Source organism: Lagopus leucura, unplaced genomic scaffold, assembly GCF_019238085.1.
Source record: "Lagopus leucura isolate 7727_CA_CO unplaced genomic scaffold, USGS_WTPT01 Super-Scaffold_739, whole genome shotgun sequence".
NCBI classification, from domain to species: Eukaryota; Metazoa; Chordata; class Aves; order Galliformes; family Phasianidae; genus Lagopus; species Lagopus leucura.
The window spans coordinates 19,688,344-19,712,523 of NW_024962255.1; the positions used below are offsets into that span (position 1 = coordinate 19,688,344).

The 24,180-nt window shown below is 37.2% G+C and overlaps 1 protein-coding gene across 4 annotated transcripts in view; it reads right to left on the bottom strand.

The window, feature by feature from the left end:
* Positions 1-24,180, bottom strand: part of PLCE1 (phospholipase C epsilon 1) — a 148,653-nt gene that overhangs the window by 18,873 nt on the left and 105,600 nt on the right. For 2 of the 4 annotated variants that reach the window (XM_042863507.1, XM_042863511.1), the window contains 18 exons: positions 22,897-23,042; positions 20,882-21,140; positions 20,013-20,221; positions 17,432-17,473; positions 15,516-16,191; positions 14,830-15,012; positions 13,837-13,954; positions 13,284-13,443; positions 9,229-9,351; positions 9,008-9,144; positions 7,772-8,010; positions 6,655-6,716; positions 6,385-6,550; positions 4,504-4,611; positions 3,969-4,085; positions 3,729-3,887; positions 3,452-3,575; positions 749-790 (listed from right to left, as the gene is read on the bottom strand). In XM_042863507.1, the coding sequence (XP_042719441.1) occupies positions 749-790; positions 3,452-3,575; positions 3,729-3,887; positions 3,969-4,085; positions 4,504-4,611; positions 6,385-6,550; positions 6,655-6,716; positions 7,772-8,010; positions 9,008-9,144; positions 9,229-9,351; positions 13,284-13,443; positions 13,837-13,954; positions 14,830-15,012; positions 15,516-16,191; positions 17,432-17,473; positions 20,013-20,221; positions 20,882-21,140; positions 22,897-23,042 (3,070 nt within the window). The remainder of the gene's footprint in view (positions 1-748; positions 791-3,451; positions 3,576-3,728; positions 3,888-3,968; positions 4,086-4,503; positions 4,612-6,384; positions 6,551-6,654; positions 6,717-7,771; positions 8,011-9,007; positions 9,145-9,228; positions 9,352-13,283; positions 13,444-13,836; positions 13,955-14,829; positions 15,013-15,515; positions 16,192-17,431; positions 17,474-20,012; positions 20,222-20,881; positions 21,141-22,896; positions 23,043-24,180) is intronic. The other 2 variants (XM_042863509.1, XM_042863510.1) reach the window with 2 other exon arrangements.

The following is a 24,180-nucleotide window of genomic DNA, read 5'->3' on the forward strand; positions in this document are numbered from 1 at the left end:
AAACATAGAGCCAAAAAAATTTCAACTGGAAATTTAATGTGAACTAACAGTGGTTGTGGATAATGCCGTGAATTTTATCTGAATAACCAGATGCCAGAATGATGCATTTACTGGTCAAAGCATTCTCTTTTATTTTAGTAGTAGCTTTCTACTTGAAAATTTTAATGCTGAGCTTTGGTTAATATATTGCACTTCTTTAAAGCCCATCCTTTTGTGCTCAGAAAATGCTCAAAACAAAATCATTTCATGGATTTATATTAATTCTTCAAGCTTGCCATGTGACAACAAGGAATACCCCTGAATAAGAAAGAATTGCTCATGTCCAAACACAATTAGCCACACCAAACATGTATCTTTGTTCAGAGAGTTTTGCCTTTTCTCTCCTTGCATTCACTGTACACAAATATTTTTTACAGCGATAAAATTCCTCTTCAAAGCTGTGTATTTCTCAGAGAATATTACACTTTCTAATTGGTCTTTCTGGATCAAAATATTGAAACTGTCACAAAAGGAATGGTTTTATTTATTCCTGATACCCCTGATGCTTTGACCATACTCTTTCTTTGCATAACCAGTGTCGTACATGCAGTCCTCTAACATTTCCTGACAGTTAACAATGCCATATAAAAGAATCTGATTGTGGTTTTACTACGAGGTAAAAACCATATATTTACATGGTTGTTTTTAACAGGCTGGTGATGCAGTGCTGATTTCATGCAGTTAAAATGCTCAACCAAACGGCCTTTACCTTCCTGGCTGTTAGGAGCAGGAGAAGCATTAAGGACATCTGCTACAGGGAAACGGAGTCAGAAGGGGAATAAGAGTAAAGGAAATTAAGATTTACAGCCAGAGAAATGAAAATTAAGTGTCAGTTGTAAAACTATTAGCCTGACACAAACCTAATGTATCAGTGAGGAAAATCAAAACAAAAATTTCTAGAAGGTTTATGGACTGTTACCTAGATTAGTTTTGCCAAAATAACCGCATACGTAAAAATCCCAAAGAATAATAGTCGTAATAAGGCAGTAAACATGTCTCAGTATTCATGTATTGTGAGCTGTGACTAACCCTCGTTACCTTCAGATTTCTCAAATCTTCTCTTAACTAACACTGCTAACTCATCACTTACTGCAGTCAGCTAACAATATTTTCCTGACAAACTTGCTAACAGCATTCTCAGTTTTTCACAGCAATTTTATCTATGCTTTCCCCACCCTGCTCCATACCAGGAGAATACTGATGATAGCCAGCTAGACCAACTTTCTAGCAAAACACAACTGAAGGCAGCACCAGAACTAGCCTCATAGCCTCTGGAGAAGATAAGGCTCCTCAGAGACCTGATAGTGGTCTTTCAGTGTCTAAAGGGGGACTGTAAGAAAGGATAGACTCTTTATCAGGATCTGTTGTGATAGGACAAGGGGAAGTGCTTTCAAAATAAAAGAGGGGAGATTTAGATTGGACATAAGGAAGAAGTTCTCTGCAATAAGGGTGGTGAGGCACAGGAACAGATTGCCCAGAGAGGTGGTAGATGTCCCATCCTTGGGGACACTCAAGATCAGCCTGGACAGGGCTCTGAGCACCTGATCAAGCTGTGGATGTCCCTGTTCATTCTACAGGAGTTGGACCAGATGGCCTTTAAAGGGTCCCTTCCAACTCAAACAATTCTATGATTCATAAATGTTCTATTAGCATGAACAATACTGCTGCCCTGCAAGCAGTAACACTCAGATCCAGCATTTATTTATTTATTTATTTTACCTTTTTAAAAAATTCAGCACAGAAGGAAGTAATGCAAATAAGAGACCAACCAGAAGAAGGTCCTGTGTTGCAGAGTGTGTGTGCTTAAGCCTCACACCTTCCCTGAACATGACACCTAGAACTTAAGCAGGTACACATTAGGCTTAAGGATTCAGTAAGTGAAATCCTTAAGTGATTTTACAATTCAGCCAGGAGAATGTGCTCAGCTGTTTCAGACCAATAGTCCATCTAGCACAGTATTCTGTTTCTGGCAGTGGCAGCAGAATATACTGTATTATGTATAAAGAGAGCACTAGGCATGGTCCATTTCCCTTGAACCATCCTAACATCCACAACTGCTACATGTTGGGCCACATGTTTCTAGATACAACTTTTGATTAAAACCCTGTCCATGGTTTGTTCAATCCTTTTTCAGATCTGCTGATATTGTTTGTCTCCACAATTTCCTGTGGCAGCAAATTCCCACTGTTTACTACCAGCTGCATAAGAATACTTTCTTTTACCTGTTTTAGACTGATTTACTTGTTCTATTGAGAGCCTCTTAAACCTTGCAACAGTCCTGTGCTTCCTTTTATCCTTCAATTAATCATTTAGTAAATATTCTTCAAATCAGCCCTAAGCCCTCTTCTCCACCAACTGAAAAATTTCAGCTTTTTCACATTCCCACAGAGCCACTGCCCATTCCACTTAGTTTGTTGGTTCCCCTAATCTGTAACTTATTCCTTGAGGAATAAGAACTCAAGCTGTGGAACAAAGAGGTTTTATAAAACAGCAAAAAGATGCTTTGTTTTCAGTTCCTGATAATCATCTTTTTGGATCTACACTATTTTATAGGCTTTTTTGGCTGTCACCATACACCTACCTGAGAATTTCAGAAAACCTATAGCAACTTTTAACATCTCCCAAATGGTTGCAGAGAGTGTAGAGCTTTGAGTCACATAAGCAAGTTTTACTTTTTTCCCGTGTATTTATTACCGTGCATTTATCTACACTGAAGTACATGTGTAAATTTTTGTACCTTAATCAGCTTTGTGACCCATTTCTGGAGATATCTAACAAAGCTGGAGCACTTAACTAGAGCTTGGTATGACTTCCAGCTATTGCTATTGTCTCATCTTTCAAATGCACTATGATCTACATCAATATATTCTTGGCAAATTATCAAAATAACAAAAAATAATGAATATGAAATAAAAAAAATTGAACTAAAATAGATATTTCAGGGGTATCTGGAATTAGAAAGAAACAATATGGGGTTTTGGAGAATCTGCATCTTAGATGAAGATTCCTTAAGATGCCATTTTAGATTAAGACAGGCAGATGCAAGGATTTAGTCTGTTATGAACCTTGAGCTTTCAGGTGTCTCAGCTCCTTAGGAAAGACAATATTGTTGAATGTAGATAGAGTAAACTGTGAAGGTAATCATTTTTTTCATAATTAATGATAAATATAAAAATAATCCATAACGACTAAAATTTAGAATATGTTGCACAGTTAAAACATCAAATGGTTGGATTTAACACTTGTGCCCTCTACACCACACTAAAGTGCCGATGAAGACATTTAGTATATCTTCCTCCAACAAGGTGAGATCAACTTATCTTTATCATTCCTGAACCAGAATAATATTTACACGTCTTATTGCTACAGTTCCCTAACAGCAGCACTGTAAGAAAGAAATAGATATTCTTACCATCAGAGAGAGATTCATAGTCATAGTCATACTCATCCTCTTCATCTTCTTCCTCTTCATTGGCAGGTGTGGGGTTGCTAGCACCATTGCTAGCCTGTGCTTGCATATGCGCCAGCTGGTGAGCCTATCACAATAGAACCACTTATTAAATTACTAGAAGGTACTTTTAGTAATAGTTTTCTTCACTGATTGCATCTTACATAAAAGTACACAACGTAAATGAATTACTTCTAGCTGTAGTTAAGTCCCACTGCTTGCTATTCAGGAAGGACTATACCTTCTGTTTCAATATATCCACTGGTGTTTGATGGGCTTTGAGCTTCTTATTTTTAAGCAGGATTTTTCTTTTCAGTTGGTCAGGTGAAGGAAGCATGGGGTCGTCAGAAAAGTCACTCTCAAATAAAAACTTGGTCACCAGCTTATCTCCAAATACATTCTGAAATATTGAGAATGAGGTATATTATGGAAGAATCCCAAGACAAGTCCTTAGATTAATTTACTGCAATTTATGGCCCACCTTGAAAATTTCAGCCATCTTGCGCTGCTGAGGTAAGGAACAGTGGTTTTCTATGGATATGATAATTGGCATGTCAGAGGTGATAAATGCATTGCGATCAATGGCTTCAACTACCTCCTATGAGAAAGAAGGGTCATTGAAAGAACATGATTACTTTGCAGCATTCAGTTAGCTTATTTCAGTTGAAAGGCATCTGTTTTCCCTAAGAAGAAAGAATCCATACTTCGTTTCCATAACAAGCCCCTACAGATCAGCCTAGCATCTCTTTATAAAAGAACTGATAACAGTTACTTAGATTTACACTGACACATCAAAAATAGCCACACAAAAATTACCATACATCTGCTACAAACACAAACTCAAAAAGCATAATGTTTACAATTAGGGAGTTCATATCTGAAGTAGTACATCGTATTCTATTAAGATTTAGTCTATTCAGACTTGCATTTTCCTAGTAGGCTATTTTTTTTTTTTTTTTGCCTTGTCAGAGAAATAGTACAGATTTGTTTGTTTCTAGATATAATTACTAGCATACCTTAAAAGAGATCTTAGTAGTGAGAGTGTGTCCATGGTAAATGATAGGCATCCCATCATCGCCATCCCAGCAGTCTAATTCGACACTTCTACAGCCTTGTAAGAGAACCTGCAATGCAATTGAACAGTGAGCACATAGAAGCCACAGCCTGATATTATCAAAGCAGAAGACACTGCAGAGGTAAATGAAAGCACAGTGGTTCAGAAAAGGAGCTGGAATGAGCAGCCTCTGTAAATACAGGCCACAGAAGCTGCAGTCCCCAGCTAACTGCATTCCCTAGTGGGAAAATTAAGAAAGCATGTATGTTTTCAGGAGAAGTACTATAAAGCTTGGAAATTCATGGTACTTTACAGAACACATGGAATCTGCTTGCAGAAAATGGTTCTTAATGTATACCTCAGTGTCCTGAGGGAGAAAAACATTCCTGCATTTCCACCTGCAAAAGCAGTTGGAAAGTAACATGGCAATATATTCTAGATTGTTAACGTGACAGCTTATGGGCACAGCATTGCTGCTTTTGCTTTGGGATTTTTTTTTTTTTTTTTTTTTAATAGGTTTTTAAATAGAAGATGGTCTGAAAATAATATCTAGTGAAGAACTTACAGAAGGATAATCAGAATGCAAATGTGCCTGGCCATCGTGGTTAGTGATAATAACTAGTTTACTTCTTTGTTTGAAGAAGCTGTGCTTTCTAGAAAACTACCAAAGAAAGCAAAGAAGCAGGACGGTGGGAAAAATAAGCTGAATTATGCACTGTTGGTCCCGTGCTTTTTATTACTGTTGTTTATTTAGAACTGCCTATCACTGAAAAGTTATCTCTATTACTATTAAATATTTTACTGAAAATGAAGATCTCTAAATCAAAATCATTTCCAGCAAATACACTCATGAACAAAGAAGAAGAATAACTTCTCCAATTCAGAAAAATTACTTCTGCTATTAAGAATGTTTTGGGCAGCTGTGTGTGTGGCTGGTATCACCACTCATGTGAGAGCCAGGCATGCTGAGCCAGGACAGGCTGCCCCGTCCTCTGGGATAACTGTCTGGGGACAGGCAGAGGCTTTCCTGTATCATGCTTAATTTAGAGCCAGCTGAGCTCTATCTCACTGCCAATATATTCCCAACAAAATACTCACACCACTCTGTGCAGTGAAATTATGGGAACCTCCTTTGCAATCGTATTTTTCGACATCATTATTCAGGTTTTCCTAATACAGCTACAGCCCTCTATCTAAATCCACAAGTAAAGTGGCACATGGGACACCAGATGAGCCCTTTCAATAGTAAGTCACTAATATCTAGAGTAACAAAAGCACTACTTGCAGGAAATGCAGTGCCTTCTCTAGTATTTGATAAATACACAGACACACCAACAAATTGGTATGCACACAAACACACACAGAATTAAACGCCCTAGGAAGAAATTGCTTTTTTCCTGTTCATCAGGCAGAAAGTGTAAGTAGCTCTAGAATATTCCTAGAAGCAATGTCTTCAGATGTTATAGTTCCATTTGAAATTAGTCTTTGCAGTGCAATGTACAATATTTGAATAGTGTTTCTGACATCTGAATGAACTAAAATATTAGATCAGTCTTTCCTGTGGGAAAGTCTAATTTTAGTAGGTTGGGTCAGACCGACTGGTGTCTAGATGCTATGAATCTCAAACTAAGCCTTTTTTTTTTTTTTTTTTTTTGCCTTAGAAAAGGCATTTGAACACAACTGTGCTTATGGGCAGCTTTCCCACACATCATGTTTTCCAACATTTTACAAGCAGGGTCTTAGAACATTTGGAGTTACAAAGCAAAAAGGTCATGTTCCTGCACTTGACAGTTAAACAAACACGTTAATACTGAAAACTACGCAATGATCTAACCCCATTTACCTGGCTATAGAGCTCCACTGAGGATTCCCCTTTAAGCTGATGGCCAGTAAGGTAGGTATTGTGGGAAGATTCAATATAGTAATATGACAGTGGAAACTGCAAGTCCTCAGCATTCTCTTGTGACTCATCATTTTTGGAGGCAAAGTTGTCTTTATCCATCAAAAACCTCAAAGTGAGAAGATGTCAGGAAGTTACAAGCTGTGCTGAGTATTTTGTGAACATCATGCACACATTAATACACTGGTGTCATATATATAAATGAACAATTACCTCGCAAATCCTTCGAAAGATAGTAGCCCCTGCTGGCACATATTGACACTGGGTTCAAACTTCTACAGGAAGGAAGAAATATAAGACGCATATAACAGTGATTTTTAGAAATACTGCTTTTTTGTATTTTCACAGTGTAGTTTGCACACTTAATTAACTATATCTAAACCCAGCATTTTTGTTTCTAAAGGAGTTACGTGTCTGGAATACTCATGCTTGCTTTAAAAATCAGTAAACAAGCAAATTAAGCTTTTAATTGCAGAATAATAGAATCATTCATGTTGGAAGGGATATTGGAAGGTCACCTGATCCAATCTCCCATTCAAAGCAGTCAGTACTTTAGCTGAAATTAGAAAGCATCTATAATCATGTATCCTCTTCTTACTGTGTTCAAACACAACACCATGTCGAATTGGACGCTTCTGCTGTTCTACCTGAATGTTTCCTTAGAACTTCTGTCTTTTGGGCTTTGCAAGTCTGTTATATATTAATAGTTCAAATACTCAAATTCTAACCTTAGTAAACTCCTAAGTGGGTGCTTGGTTTTGGATTGTATTAATCACACATGTGGAGGAAATCCAAATATTTTAATGTAATTTTCCTGTTCTCTACATAATGATCACTTTAGCCACTGTATAGAAGGGAGTAAGATGTCTATATTTGCTTCTGCTCTGAGAAGGTGGATTCCTGTTCTGTTTTGCCTTCTTTTTAACAGTAAAACAAAAACATGTGGAAACAATGTTGTTTTTTTTTTTAAGTTCCAAGTTAGTGTTTATCAAAGGTGAACTCAGACAAGAAGAAAAGAATGCACAACCAAGAACACTTTTCTCAACTGTCATGCCCCTTCCCAGGTAAAGCGTACACAGCAAAAAAAAACCCCACTCCTGTTTATTTGCATCATTTCTTTTCTTTTTATAGGCGTACATATATGGATACCGGCATAACTTTATAGCCTTCAATAAAGATAATATTAAACTTTAGAGCTGTCAAATGGAAACAAGAACAACAAAGTAAAATACCCCATGTCTTTAAACAATACTGTTGGGAACATTTACAGGGAAAACAGAAGTAACAAGATTCCTAGTAAAAGGGATTGCAATATGTTTGTGTTACAGACCTGGATAATGCTGAGGATTTCATCATAGGTGCAGTGCTCTCCTTGGCAGTTCACAAGGAAGTCGTTCAGCTGCTGGATGCCCACACCAAATACCCCCAGTGATGTGCTTTCCACTCCAGTACCATTAGTTACAATGCTGGCAGCAGCAATAGCATCAGATATTTGCCTCTGGTTATCTGACAACTGCTGCCTACTCTTAATGAACAAACCAAGGTCTGAAACATTCCTAGTCAACAAATCTATTAAAAATAAACAAACAAACAATAAACAAAATAAATATCAAATACATCATTATGTGTATTGGATACATCGTATAGAATAGAATTTAACATATTTCATTGCAAAGATACTTGAATATCTCATAGAACATTTTACCCATAACATTGTAAACATAAACAGAACCATCTTGTTTCTATCCACTCATAGGAGATTAAGTGTTAACTGTGTACATAAAGCAGTGGGAGAGAACTATTGTAAGCAATTAATTATTATACACAAAATCCTGGAATGTCTAACATGGATCCAACAGTCTCTCCCACTGTCACCCAGGCCCCTCCTGCACCCTCTCATGACCATGTACAGCCTTGAAGCCTTTCTTTTGCTGCGTGCAATCCTACAGCTTGCCCAAAGACTTTATATCTTTGCATGCCAGTGGTGCTGTACCCTTCCCACAGGCTGCTTGGCAGAAATACTGCTTTCTTTAAATGTAAACAAAACTCCAAACTTAGATTATGGCAATTGGGGAATGTAAAGAGGGACAAAGGTTTCTTTTCCCCTTGTCCCAAATGAAACAGATCTACTAGGAAATCAGATAGATAAAAACAAACAAAAAAAACCAAAACAACAACAACAAAAACAGATGAAACACAGGGCACAGCCTTTTTCTTTCTGATTCCTATGTTTGCTCACTGTATTACCCCTATGGCAGATTCCAGAGCTCCTGCAACCAGATACTTCCTGCGTCGGGCGCAGCCTCTTAGCAAAAAGCTTTTTGCCTCTGCTATGCCAGTTAGTTACAAATCTATCTGGTTAACTTAAAACAGGAGTACTTTTCTTACTTTCTGAACAAAGAACCTGCCTTACTTCTGGCTAAACAGGTGTTATTGGAGGTATGGCAGCTACCCTGTGCTTAACTTATAATCGATCACTCTTTATGAGACTGACTGAGAGATGTTATCTTGAGGCCATTAACTGAAGCTGTTCAGTAGTCTACCAGTTGTGTTTTCTTTAACAAACCTAAATCGGGTTGGAATCCAATGCTGTTTTCATCAATCTTCAAATTAGTATAAAGTGGAGTAGGCTCTAGACCAGATCGATTGCAAGGCACAGCATAGACATCGAAAAGGTCTTTAAGGTCTTTGCGGCTACGGACACTGTAAAAGACATGAGAAGTCTAATTTTAGCTATTTCATAAACTTGGATGAAAGAGATCAATGCAGAATACCAATATGTTTTACCTGAAAGATTTGAAGAGCTCCACAAATTCCACAAAAGTCATGTTACTGTCAGAAACCATGAAGTTCTGGAATCCCTTCATTCCTCCTTTAACACGGCCGTGCCAGCTACTGCTGCTCCACGTGCTAAATCAAAAAGAGACTGCTGTAATTTGGTTATATTACACATACTGAAACATATTACACATATGAAACAAATTACTGCATTAACAGCAAATAAAGCTGAATGTTATAAGATTAATAATGACAATTATACTTTTTTGTTTTATAATGGCTATTTGTTTCTCACAAAACAACTGCAAACTTTACCAGAATGATTAAAGTATATTTAAAACACTTCCAAGGGAAAAAGGGTCTGCTGGAAATGGCAAAAATGAATGCATTCTCATTTTTTTGTTTGAAGAAAACAGTGTCAGCATTCTCGTACCACAAGCTTTAGAAAACATGTACTGCTGCTTATGAGGTGCACTGAGGATTTGCTAAGGAAAAGGTAAGAAGGACATAGAATTCCTTATAGCAATCAAAATAAAGTACTAATATTACAAGTGGATACACAATAAAAACAATATTTTCCTCACACACCTGGGGTTTCCTCCTGTCTAGAATTAAAATTAAAGGTCGAGATCTAAAGAAGTATAGCCCTTCCCCTGGTACACAAGCCTCCTCCTTTCCCAGCCTCGTGGGCTTCTCTCATACTTTCCAAAAACAGTTGAGATGATCCTCAGATACTTCAAAGACAGGTCAAGCTACAGCCCTCTTCTTTTAGGCTTGAGCAGTAGCCCCTGGAGGCCATTTCCTTTTAATGATTTCATCCTTTCAGCTTCTTGGACTGAAGGAAGGAAAGCAAACTGATATTTCTTGAGCGCAAATGGGGAAAATAATCACAGAAACAAATTAGCTGTTTGCTGTTCATTATTTTAGTTGACTCCAGTGATACTAAGCCAATTTCCTTGTACCTGCAGTTGTTAAACTAAGTTGTGCAAGTGAACAATAAGTTTTTGAACCAGAACAACAAATTTCCAAAAGCTGTATCCTAAAGTCTTTGGGCTATTACAAGACTCACACTAGTAACTGCAGCTTTTCCCCAGTTTGAACTACTCTTTCAGCAGTATAGTCAAATCCTTAGTGAATTTCAAGTGCTAATTTGTAAGGGTATCAGCCAAATGGCTGAGTTTCGGAGCTGTCTCCTGTGTCTAAACCTCAGTGACCACACCTGCACAACTGGGATCTACCAGCATCCTGCAAAAGGAGGCACTGACACAGTCAGAACTGTCTAGTTTGCAGCAGAGCTTCAGAAATTGCAGTATTTGTTTAAAAATACGAGACTAGGTGACCACATGTCAGCTTTTATTGCTCCATAATGTACAAATCTACAAATCCATTAATCTAGGAATCCTGACATCAGATTCGGTACAAACAGTTCCAACAGCTGTGATGGAAAAACAGGACCAGCTTGTTGTCCAGTGTCCCTAAAGACATTTTGCAGTCCCTGGAAATTAGTGCTACAAGCAGACTTCACATAAATACACTACATTAGATTCCTCAGTTCACTCCTGGCCTGGGATGGATGCATGCAATTGAAAACACCATGTGATTTTAAGTATTAAAAAAATACCATCTACTTTGGTTGATAATGTTCAATTTGTTTGACATCACTATGGCAAGTACTGACATACTGCATATAACTTTGGGGCTAAAATAATTCCTAACATTTTTATCAGACAAGAAAAATAAACCATGATGAGGAAAGACTCTTGACTCCTGCAGACTGGAAAGGCAGAATACTGAAGGGAAAATCAGCAGCATATAAGAAAGCTCACCATTTCTCCAGAATGTATCTCTAGAGATTATCTTCTACAGTAATTCCACATAAGATAATTTAAGGGAAAAAAAAAAAAAAAAAAAAAGCCAACCAAACAAGACAAGCCCACTACCACCAATTATCAAAACTGTAATTAGGAGTAGTCTAGTTTATACCTGTATACAGCTAAGGAGAGCAAACTTTACCTTCCCTTCACAAATAAGTCTTCATTTCTTATTTTTCATATTCTGCTATAAGATTCCCAGTGGTTTTTGCTCCCTTTCCCTTGTTTCCAACTTAGGGGCAGCACTACACTTTCAAAGAGCTTTAGAATTTGCTGCATGTAAATCCACTTCAAATGGATGACAGAGGACAGCTGCAGGCTCCCTGTGTGCGCAAATTATCTGCACATCTGTAACCTGTGAGGATTTATTTTCAGTGTAAGCTGTTAGTAAGGAGGTAAGAAATATCAAGACTGTGAACTACACCTGTAAAAATACAGTTCTTAATTCTCTACCTGCAGGTACAATTATTTAAATTGTACAAAAATAGCCAGCTCTTTCTCATATTAAATTGCAATCAATAGTCTTTTTTTTCTATTTGATTTTATTCAGAGCTTCACATGTAGCAGAGGCATGGACCTAAGTGATGGTTAGGGAAGGCTACTTTTAATGTACATACCATACAGACAAAAAAAGAGAGCAAGAATAGGAAATCTTCCATGCTCTTCCCTTTGTAGCTCTGTACTCTACATTTAATCATATGTTATCAGCTAAGACTTCTGTACAACAAAGGCTTCTGTGGAGCCTGGCAGAACCCTCTTCAGAATCACTTCCTACAAGATCCAGTGTGGAAGGTCCTATCACACTGGGGAGAGCTCTACCAGGAGATACTATGGAGTATCCAAACAGCTGCCAGGGAAAACTCATCATAGCTCAGGGAGGCCTAGAGTGCTAAGTTATGCAGAAACCCAGAACTGAGAGGATTTAAAGCAACATTAGCTGTCCTTCCCCTGGGAATGTGAGCTTTCAGCTGAGCCTTTTAATCGCATTTACAGAACAACAACTCTTTTGGTATGAAGAGCATAAAGCAGATTTGCAAAACAGAGGAGCATTCATCAGAGGTAGTAATGCAGTATTTCTTCAGTTTAATATAAAAGAGAATTGCTCCAATCCTTAAAAAACAAACAAATAGAAAAACAACAACAACCAAAAGCCCTATAAATGTCCCACAAAAATAAATCCAAGCCTGGAATGTTCATCTCATAGTTGTGTTTGACAGTGAAGAACAAGAAGTGAAGAACACAGGGAAGTCTCAGAAAGTAATATTACATGGAGCAACAACCAGACAGACGCCCACAGGAGGCTCTACTACTCACTTCCATCCCTAAACCCAACCACTGAAATGTAAAAGAATCCTATGAAATAAACAAAACAAACCGTTACACAAGGCATATCTCCACAAAATAATGTTCTGCCAGCAGCAGTAATCTCTTCCAGTGTTTACCACTGCTTTCCTGGAAATCCCAAAATTCATACCTGTATCCATAATACATCATTATGTTAAAAGATACTGGAAGGTCTCTGTTGTCACTGTATTCTTGTATATCACCAAGTACCATCCACAACTCTAGTACATTATCCTTGTTATGTTATTACTACTATTACTACTATAATTATTATTATTTATAGAATAAATATGTTACTGAACTATGTCATTGCACACCACAGAATGACCTTTCGTGCTGTGTAAGCAATAGAAAAATGATGAATGTTAAAGGAGAAGACAGAGGGCTGTAAGGAATGAAGATTTCAAAACTGTTCCTCTAATGGTCTGAGAAACTACTGCAGTCCTCACCCAGAACATCAGCAAAGTTAATACTCCCTCAGGTAGAAATGACTTGCTGGGTTTCTTTATACAGAAGATATCTGTAACCATGTTTTGGAGACAATCTGGAGAAAGAATTAAACTTGCTGAGTTTTGGAATGCATTCCAATTTTCTTCTGTAACTGACTTACTAACTGAAGCATCCTGGCTCGCAGACTGTCTACACTGCTGCCCAAAGATTAATGGTATTTCAGCTTAAATGCCTTATGTTGTGCTACAACGTTGTCTATCATTCAGATGTCTATCAAAAGACTAATTGCCTTTCTGGCACTGATTTTGTCAGACTTCATCAGCTTGGCAAGAAAAATGATCATAACTAAACAATAGTAATTTTTTTCTTTTTAAACCAAAGCACTGATTTCATCCTTACCTCGACTGACTCTTGCTTGAAGACATTACAGGAGAGGACACTGGTCTGGCTGGTGAGGACGTGGAAGCTCCTAAATGAGGAGGTCCAGATGCTGTCAAAGAGTGAGCTCTTCTTGATGACAGGGTGTTAGATGGAGAAGCATTAATAATAATATTTTGATCTACAAAGGAAACAAAAGTTTGCAGTACTATTACAGCCTCTGTCCCAATAAAAATGCTTTCATCCAAGAGCCCAATACCATAATTCATTAACGCTCAGTAAAACACTACAGGGATTGTAGATTTGTTCCAAGACAGTCAAAAAGATACATTCTGAGCAAGGTTCATACATGCTTTAGCCTGACTAGAAAGGCAGTGCTATTGAACGTAAGGAAAGAAGCAGCAGGAATCGAAAAAGAAACTAGTTTTAAAACTTGACAGCATTTGGAGTTTCATCTATAAAAATAATTTTCCTACCATGAACATATACATATTCAACACTGTAAAGCACATCTGTATCATGACTTTTTTGCAAAATCCTGAGAGACTCTTAAATACTGAAGCAATGTATCTACCTGATTCTTCTTGTTCATCAATATCTTGAGGATCTGAACCACTTCTGTTTCGATATTCCTTGCAGCTTTTTGCCTTCCGAGTTGCCATTTCATCATCAGTAGCCTCTCCACTTTCACCCTAGAAATGAAGTGAGCATTGTAATAAATATTCCAAAACCACTGCTTTTTCATTCTTTATCAGTGCAATCTGTAACAAAATCATGAGATAAATCAGCTATTCCTTATGAAATAACTTTTGTATGGCCAGTAACTGTGCTGTCCGTGAAACTTTCCAAGTAGAAAAGGGACAGCTTTAACATGATGGATACATAATGACTGGGGGAACATCAGAAATTACTCCAGTTTGACATCACACAGAGGATGACAAAGATTGCACCTCTCTATATTGGTGAAGCTGGTTTTACACTATTCCACTGTGACACAGGAGATTCAAAGAGGATGGATCTTGTCATCTGGATCTCCCCCACCTGCCCAGTAACCATGTAGTCAGCACTGAGCTGCTAGTCCCTGAGTTCTCCCTTTCCTAGCTATTGCTGAAATCCTTGCGCGAAGAAAAAGAAAGGGCATTGTTTCTGTCAGCCATGTAAGATTATCTTACCCCATGTTAATGTGAAGCAGAAGATTTGTGGTGATATTTTTAGCAACATGAAAACAAAAAGGAGCAAAGAAACTGACTACAGCCTCCAGACATCACCCTGATGGTTACTTTTGTTCTTAAGAATATTTTACCCCTAAATTGAAGTAGCACCTAAAGTTCTTAATGACATTATGTCCTTGTCTGCTAGCGCTCATGTGTCCTTAGAAATGAAATTTCAACATCAGGAAAAAAACCCACCAAATTAATGGAAAACAACAAGCCAAAACATACCAAACCTGCAATAAGCTGTTTTAAAGTTCTCAACTAACTTTCTCCTGGTTCAGAGTACAGCTAGCTACACAGAAAATGTAGGAAGGAAACAAGTCAGCCAGATAAGTAACAAAATACGTGAATACCCTCATGAGTACTTTCTTCTTCTTCTTAGCTGCATTTATTCCCAGAGTGTTGTTTCTCTGCACACTAGGTTTCTCAGTGCTTTTGGTCAGAGTTCCTGTGCTCGTGTTCCTTGTGCTCCATCGTCTGCCTCCAAACAGTTCGACAGCCTGAGCCAAGGTTGGGCCTTCAAACCTTCCATCCTCCTACAAAAATTCTCAGCATTAACAAAATCAGGAGAATAACTGCCAAAGAACAGACACATTTTCTTAAGTTATAATAAAGATATCTCTAGGGAACCAATGAAAAGCAAAATATCAAGAGCACACGATTTTTAATTACTGCATGAATGCAATAGGGCTATTTTCTTCACCATCTCATATTTTTGGCCCTAAATCTCAGCACTCATTTTTGGGGAACCATTTTCATGTACAGCCATTGCTTTCTCTTTAAGAAAACATTTATTCCCAAACTCCAAATATATGAAGAACTTAACAATATAAAAGGTTAAACTTAAAACGTATCTAAAATATGCACCACTTGATGAGACATTATGTGGAGAACCAGAACATTTTCACTCAAACCATGTTACTAAGTTGGAGGTCTGGTGTTCACATTTAACTTCAGTTTACTTATAATAGAAACTAATCACTCAACAATGCATTGATGACATTGAACTTTCATCATAGAAAATCACAGCATCTTTTACCTGGTAGAGGCTGACATACTGTTTCCGTAGCCACTGTAATCTCTGATCAGGAAATCTCCTCATTTTTCTTACAGCTTTAGTCAATTCCAGCAGTCCATCGTAGAGCATTCTGGCAGTATATTTTGGAGCAACAAAGTGCAGCAACTTATTATCAGTAGTCTGAAGTCCGTAAAGTAGTGTTATACCATTTTCTTCAAGGGACATATTACAAAGTTTATTTTGAACACACACAGTGTGCATATCAATGCCAGAATGTCCCATATACACAGCCTTGGCTGAAAACAAATCCAGAAAACCTTCCACCAGTCCATTTAGTCCACTATTGCCAAGGAACTGGTATTTGCCAAGCTCAGCAGCATTACCCAGGACACTCAGTTTTGCTTTTGCATTTGCTGGGCAAACTGTTGTGGGTTTTGTCCAAGTCAAAGTACTATTGTCAGGCTGAAGCTGAAGAAAGCAACGTGCTGAAAGATGTGTCTCCTGGTCATAATGGATGACAGTTGCACCTTGCAGCATGAACTGGTGGACATCAGCTCTGATGGACAATACGTACCAGGGAATGAGTTCTATGCCATGGCAGAAAGCCTTTTGTTGCTCTTCTGCTGAACTTGTGTCCCAGTCCTTCAACTGCTCAAATATATCACTTTCAGAATCTGAAAGATCTCCAATTATAAATCTGTATGCGAACAAAGATGAGGAATTTAGTTTAGTTACGTTTAATACACCCATTTTCTACCTAGTGAAACACATTATTTATGTGCTGCCTTATGATACTACTATTTTTTTTTCTGCTGCAGTTTAAATTAACAATACAGGAACTTACAGTAGTTTTTGCAGTATTACAATTTAAGTTATGGCAATTTGGAATTTATAGATGTTACTACAATTAATTAAAACTCTGATAGCAATATAATTATGTTCTCTTTGAATTTTCCAAGGATTATATTCATTATCATAGAATCAATTGTAGAATGGCTTGGGCTGGAAGGGACCTTATAAACAACTTCACTTTGTATCTTGAAGTTAAGTGATTCCAGTTTCTAAGCCCATAGCACAATGGAAATACCAATTATTGTATGAGGAAGCTGGTAACAATATCTAGGGGACTGAAGACAGGACTTTCAAACCCTCTTCTGCTATTCTTTTTGTGTACAGACTTGTTTCTGTTTAACACTTGTAAAATAGGGCTTAAAATACATCAATTTCTCATAAAAATGCAGCAAGAATGTTATCAACTACTTCCTGCCAGCTCAGCAGAACACAATTCACACTAAGACTTCTTGCTAGTCAGGCACCCATCTCACTGAGTTAAACCCCACATGGAACCTTCAGGTCTTCCTCAAAATTTCCTCTTCCTGGAGTAGTAATTCATTTAATTTTTCCCTTATTCCAGACATCAATTCTAATGGTGATGGTGAAGAGATAGACAAACGATGGCAGAATAATTTCATCAGCCTTAATTGCAACTGAAGTTTCTTAAGAAATCTGCCATAAAATAAAGGTCATGCCATATATCTGAGCTGCTATAAACTGATGCTAAAATTGCTGAGTCTTGCCACACTGCATACATTATTTATCTGGATTACTCATGGTTCAGCTTTTTAAATTAAAACAACCACTAAAATATTTATCTTCCTCGTGCCTTCAAAATAACCAAACAAGTCTCTAGAAAGACCCCAGAAAATATATTCTGAGACTAGATATGCAAGGCTGGAGGAGTCTAGTATAGAGGAGACAGAAATAGCAGAGCTTTGTTCATGCCTTATTTCATGTGTGACAGCACAGCCATGCTGTAGATTAAAATGTACAAACAGCAACCAGGTAAGCCAAGCACATGCACAAGGCATATCCAGAAACAGCCTCTGGCATTCGCTGGCAAAAGCAATATAGCCATTAACTATTGGGAACAAACTTACAGAACTTGGTTTGAACCAGAAGCTTTCTTTACACGTACTGCACTAAGATGCAAGAAAATGACAAGAAAGGATACAGGAAATGTTAAAACAGATTGCAGTTTTAAAGGAGGAAATTGTAAGGGAAAGGGAAAAAAAAAAGTGAGGTTTTTCACTTTTATTCATTCTGAAGGTATTTACTGTAATTAAGAAAGCTTGAAGGGTAGAGGAGATCAGTTCAACAACGTTAAGACAAAGTTTAGAGAATAGGTCGTTTGATTAACATTTCTATAAAGATTGGATTTCCACATTTATATTTTTCCTACCAGCTGTTATTTCTTTGAGAACTGTCAAAGACGACGGACAGAATTTTAATTGTGGTATTTACTTGGCACAGTCAGCACCTTAGGGCGATTGGACACATTGCTGACTAGAGCGACATTCAGACTATTTGGGAAAATAACAGCTTCACTCAGTGCCCACTGATTTTATAAGATGCCCTTCATTTTCTGCAAATCAAACCAACATAGCAAGCTCTACTGGGCTTGTGTTTCACAATATTAATTCAAATCAACAAAATGCAAACTAATTACAAAATTTTAATTACATAATACTGCGTAACAGATATGGCTTAGGTCTCAAAAGAAAGGCTTTTAGCTGTTTACAGCATTAAAAATGAATCAAATATTACAGCCTCCATACAACAGGGACAACAGCACAGAGCCCTTCTGCCTTTCTGCAGCAGTTCTTTCCTGTGTCCCAGCCAGCTCTCAATGGCCAGCAAAACATAGCTGGATAATGAGGAGCTGAGGTAAATTAACACTTCCACGTGTACTTTTCTACAAGTCATTAGAATGTTAAAATTAGCATTTTACAGCACCAGAAGTACAGACAGCAATGATCAGACACCTGAATCAGGAAACAATTTTATTTACTTCTTTGCTGTTTTGTTCATTTCAGTGTTGGACTCAACTTCTTTGCATTTAATTTCTACTTTAATTAGAATTAGAACTTAGCAGTTCCGTTTAAACATAAAGCATAAATAACTAATTAAAAAAAACTGATTTCATAAAGACGTAACAAAAAGAACTCATTTTTCCCCATATTGTTATTCTACATTTAAATTCTGCTTTGAGTATTCAAGTGAAAGGTTGATTTCATTAGCTCATTCTTTCTTCGAATGGAGACCTGCAAGTTGAATTCAAACTGTATTAATTAAGAAAAATAATTCCTGGAGGAAAATGTTTAAAGTGAAATAAGAGATAACAAATGTACAGAGAAGTGGGACTGCCTTTCCTGGCATCATCTACTGCGCCACTGCCCAGAAGGAAGTAAAGCCAGATGTGAATAATTCCATTAGAAACCATTCTTGCAGGAAATAATTATTATTTATTTGAAATGAGATTTACAATTGCATGTTAATGAAATAAATGCATTTAAACAGGAAGAGGGTAGCTCCTTCTCAGGCAGTCACTTATTAGATTCTGTGTGTAATAGCTGAAATAAGTTGGATACTTCAGAACATACTGATATCTCTGATAGACATTATCAATATAATAACTCAAGTAGGGACATAAGTATGTTTTTTATGTAATCCGGGTTGTGTCATTTATATGATGGGATAAGGGATAATGGTTTCAACAAAAAGAGAGGAGATTTATATTGGATATAAGGAAGAAGTTTTCTACAGTAAGCATGGTCAGGCACTGGCACAGACTGCACAGAGAGGCAGTGGAGACATCCAAGGTCAAGTTGGATGGCGCTCTGAGCACCTGATGGAACTGTAGATGTCCCTGTTCATTGCAGGTGAGTTGGACTCTGAACAGCACAGTTTTGTTTGTTGCTTCTCTAACAGTTACCTCATTTGAAGCTGACACATCAGCATCTATGTGGGCTACAATTTCACTAAAGCAACGCTCAAGATCAAGTCATGTCTTAAACTTCCCATTTAGTATATTTTTTGCTGCTGAAAAGTAAAGACTATACTGGGTGTTCAGTCAAAATTGGGAAGTTTTTGAACACTGTGCTCTTGGGGCACAATCAAGAAAACATCTAGGCAAAATAGCAGGACTAAATCAAACTGAAAATTCATAATGCAAAATGATTACAAATGTCTTCTGGACATAATTTAAAAGCCTCAAGTGAACATGTCCTTAAAAGAAGTGGTCTTATGAACAATAATAAATAACCTCTATTTTGAAAAGGGCACAACGCTGCCCTGGTGTGCAGAATATAATGTTCTGAGCTCTGATAACAGATATGTCCTGGTGCTATTCCGGGCACCACAGATCAAAATTGTAATCATAACCGTGGATTTTTAAAGCTCTGTGTGTAAGATGAAAAGGATTTACCCTTATCATGAGAGGAAGTAATTACATCATGAGTGAAAATATAACTATACAGAGAGATCTCATGCATTTGAGTATCAAATACTTAGCACAATTCCAGGAGGAATAAGTTTTGAATTGGAAGACAGTAAATGAAAGAGAAGAGGTTAAAAGTTGCCTCTGATCCTGTAATTGAGGTTTGGTAAAAGGAAACAAAAAACTAAAACTAAAACTGTGAAATATACAGATAAAGATAGAAAACAAAACATGAGACCTACTGGTAACGGTTTCTGTCCTTCAAGGAGTTTTTTCTCGAATTGCTTTCTTCACTGAGATTATCTTCCCCCTCCTCAGATTCCAAACTGCGATTACAGCTCCGAATAGTTTGAAATATACTGTTTGCTGTGGATTCTTTTTCTGGATTATTTAAGCCATCTTGGCCTACCCGTTGCAAGAAATTATCTTGTCCACTGTAATCTGAAACAAACTAAAGACATCTAATAGGTTAATATTGTAACAGGAGTAATGGAACACTGTGTTATTTACATCTTCTTGGAGAAATTCTTAGAAGAATTAAGAATATTTAGTACATATGTTTGCCATTAGCTTACCTAAACAGACTAAATCACTGCATAAACCAAGTAGCACAAATTTCAATAGTCCTATAGACTTTTTAAAAGTCCCAGTTTTCATGGAACAGGGACATATTTTCAAAACAAAGTGAAAAAAAAGGAATTGTTTTATTTCATAAAGGAAAAGATTGGTCCATTGATCTTCTGAGTTCTTCCTTTAAGGAACTGAAAACCTTTCAGTTCCCAACAAGCTATGCAGAAGATCAGAAAATTTAGGAGAAGACAGCTGCATGTTTAAGTATTTACATACTTCCTTTACCGAAGTAAACATTTGTTTTGCTTTGGTATAGACAATAACTGCTCAGTACTTCTATGCTGAACTATTTATTAACAGCAAAATCTATCTTACTACAGTTACTGTAGGAATTAAATTGAGGTTCATGTAACTGAACTATGGATAACAGTCTGGTTTATAGAACTCTAATTAGATGAAACTTCCATATAAAACAACAGATGATAAAATAATGCACTGGGTGGCTAAGAACACAGCCTCTTAGAACAGCAATCCTATTTACCTCTAACGTCTCATCCTGGGAATTATACTGTGGGCAGAGTCTGATGAGGCTTGATGCTCCATCCAAAATTTCACAAAGCTCTTTTAAAAATACACCACAGAAAGGAACTACTTTACAGCCTGGAATATTGAGTGCCCGGTTGACCACTTTCCTGTACTCGGATGAGGACTCATGTTGTGCCATAGCATCTTTCAGACTCCGCATGGTTTCAATGTCAGACTGGTCCATAAATTGCCACATTTTTAAAACTTTTCTTGACCTAGTGGAAAAAAAGACAACAATTATTAAAAATAAATAAATAAACCAATTTGCAGAGAATTCCAACACCTCCAGCATGTACGTAATAGAAATTATGGAAATATGAAAATTACTATTATTATTATTTCTCAGAAATTAATGAATCACATTCAGGTCATTATTCTTACAAAAACTCTGGCTCGCGGACTGTTTCATCTCTTTGAATTACCAAATAAGAAAAGTAACAAGGAAAAACAAGCAGTATGATTTACACAAGGCTGCAGTAATTTTTAGGAACTTAATAAAAGCTCAGGTACCCATGAAATGCAAGCAGGATTCCCCACATTTTCATTTTGTCATTGCCTTAAAGTCAAAAAGGTGTAAGAAAAAATAAGAAAAACGGTATGAAGATAAACCAGATGGTTTACTACAAATTCATTCATCAGTAGATAACCCATATAGTTAGCAAATGAAAAGAAACAACAATGAAACAAACAATTTGAAATATTTTACATTGATTTATTCCCATTACACTCTAACTCTGTCATGGAAATAAATCAAGGCTGTCTTCCAGCTCTCAAGCACCAGTGCCACTCTGCAGACCAAGCTTTGAATTCAAACAGAAATGACTCCTGGTGAGAAGGACAGCTGGCATTGCTGAGCCCACTCACCCTTCTGAGCTGCACATCTGAGCAAAGGCATGGCCTTTCTATGCCTCCTGCCTTCAGACACACCAAAAGGGTTGTAGAACTGCTAGCAGCTCAACATCCTCATCCCCACTTTCCGTCCCTGTCTTGAGTGCACGGCTAATTGGGCACCAGCCTTGCCTTTACTTGTTGCCTTCCCTTCTGCTGTGCAGATGCATTACAGAAAAAATTAAGGCCTTAATTTGTTTGCATTTTCCCTCACAACTTTCATCGCTAGGGGACTTATATGGATGCATTCTGCTGAAAAACACTCCCTTTGTCCACAAGCATTTAATATGTATTTTATATATAAAAAATGTAAATAATTAGCTCAGTAAGAATCCTCACTAAACCACAAAGAGCCACAATACAACACATGAAAGCTTTGCTACACCAACACAAAATACAGGTAGGGTCAGGGCTAACTGATGGGAAATCTGATCTTAACTCTTCCTTGTCCAGTCTGATTTGCTGCTCTCTGAAGTGCAAATCTGTGTCAAGGTAGCACCTGTTATTCTGCAGAAAAGACTGCAACCCCACACTCTGTTTTCCTTCTGGATACACTGCAGGACTGGCTACATAGGATAATTACAGCACAAGATTCCAGCATTAGCCAGTATAAATAAACTTGAAGGGTTTAACAAGACAGTTTTAGCTGTTCGTTGTTTGTGTGTGTATTTTGTTGGTTTTCTTTTACAGTTTCAGTCTGACTCTATTAGAAAACTACCATGATTACATTTCATTTGTCTTCTGGATACTCCAAACCCTAAGTTACATTTTAGATTTTAGACAAAGCATAGCTAATTTGCCATCTTTCTTTACATTTTAAAAACTGCTTAAAAATGTATGCTTTCTAATGTAGAAAATGAAAATGAAGAAAAATGAAAATGAAGAAAAATGAAAATGACAATGAAGAAAATGGTTTTTAGCATGTTCAATTTTTTTCAAAAAAGGATTCTTAGCAAGTAAGAGGGCAAGATGATGTGATTTAGCCACAGATTTCTGTTTATGCCTTTGTCCAAAGACGTCTGCTTGACGGAAGCTGCAGTGTCATCTATCACTGAGAAGTCATTTACAAAGAGTTGCCCATACCTTAGTCCTGCCAAAAATTCCATTACAGCATTGTAGTTGCCCATATTCCAGCAGCATTTTGCCACATGTACTAAATATGAGAAGACTTCTCGTTTCTCCTCCATTGAACCTGCAGTCAGGATCAGCCAGGTAACCCATGAGCTCACCTTGTGAAATAAGACATACAGTACAGTCAGTCAAAGCAATGTCACTTGGAGCATCTGTGCATTTTCTTGTTTTCCTTCTGCAAGGAGGGTATCAGTGAAAATGCTATGCACGCACCTGTGGCCCAATCCCATGCATTACATCCATTGAAAACACACACACAGATATGCTCACATTCCAGCAGTTAAATCTTAACTACCATAATACTTAATAAATACTACATAATACTTAAATAAAAAACTGTTGCATGGCAGTGTAAGGTATTACGGATATGCATCCAGGCCACAGAAGAAAACGGGCAGCTTAAGTTAGTGACAATTTCTAATGCTGTCAGAGAGATCTGCAGTGCAAATCCTCATTAGCACAGCTTACAAATCTCAGTCTCACGCTGAGATAGGTATAGGAGATATATAGGTATAGAATAGGTATAGGTATAGCATAGGTATAGGAGATAGGCAAGGTATCCCCTTGTTCTTACAGCAAGGACAGTGAATTTTGATAAATTGTCATTATTGTTTTCATTCATTGGCAAGATTATAAATGCAGTAAAATTATAAAAAAACACCCTTTCCAAGTGTGACCACAATACCAGTCTCTGCTCAGTGATTATTTCATGCCAGAGTCAGCAATTAATTTGGTACAAAATTCTATTTGTATTAAAAAAACGTCAAGCCTTCCTTTTACCAGTGTGCATTTTCCTTCTAGCTTATGTTCCCATAATAGCTATAAAAGGTAGCTATATTTCAGGTGGAAATCAAATTCAAATGAACTGCCCCTTTTCACAGTATAATTCCCCAGGGCTTCATTTTTGTCATTATGTAAACACTTAGAAAGCAATAAACATGATTTGTTCACCGACACTGAGTTTCATTCTTTAGTCTCAAAGGATTCAGAGTGTTTACAGGCAACACTGGTGTGAGGAGCAGCTTATAACAACCAGAAAATTTTAGTCTTCATGAGGCATAGATCATTTTATTTTAAAAATCAAGCAAAAGAAATAAAAAGAAAACTCTTCAGTACAAATTAAAAAAAACCCTAAAAATATAAAGCTCCTCCAGTTATACAATGGTCTCAGCCTCTAACTCCTGAGGGAGAACAGCCAAAGAATATGAGAAATGAGAAAGTTGCTTGTTCATCTTC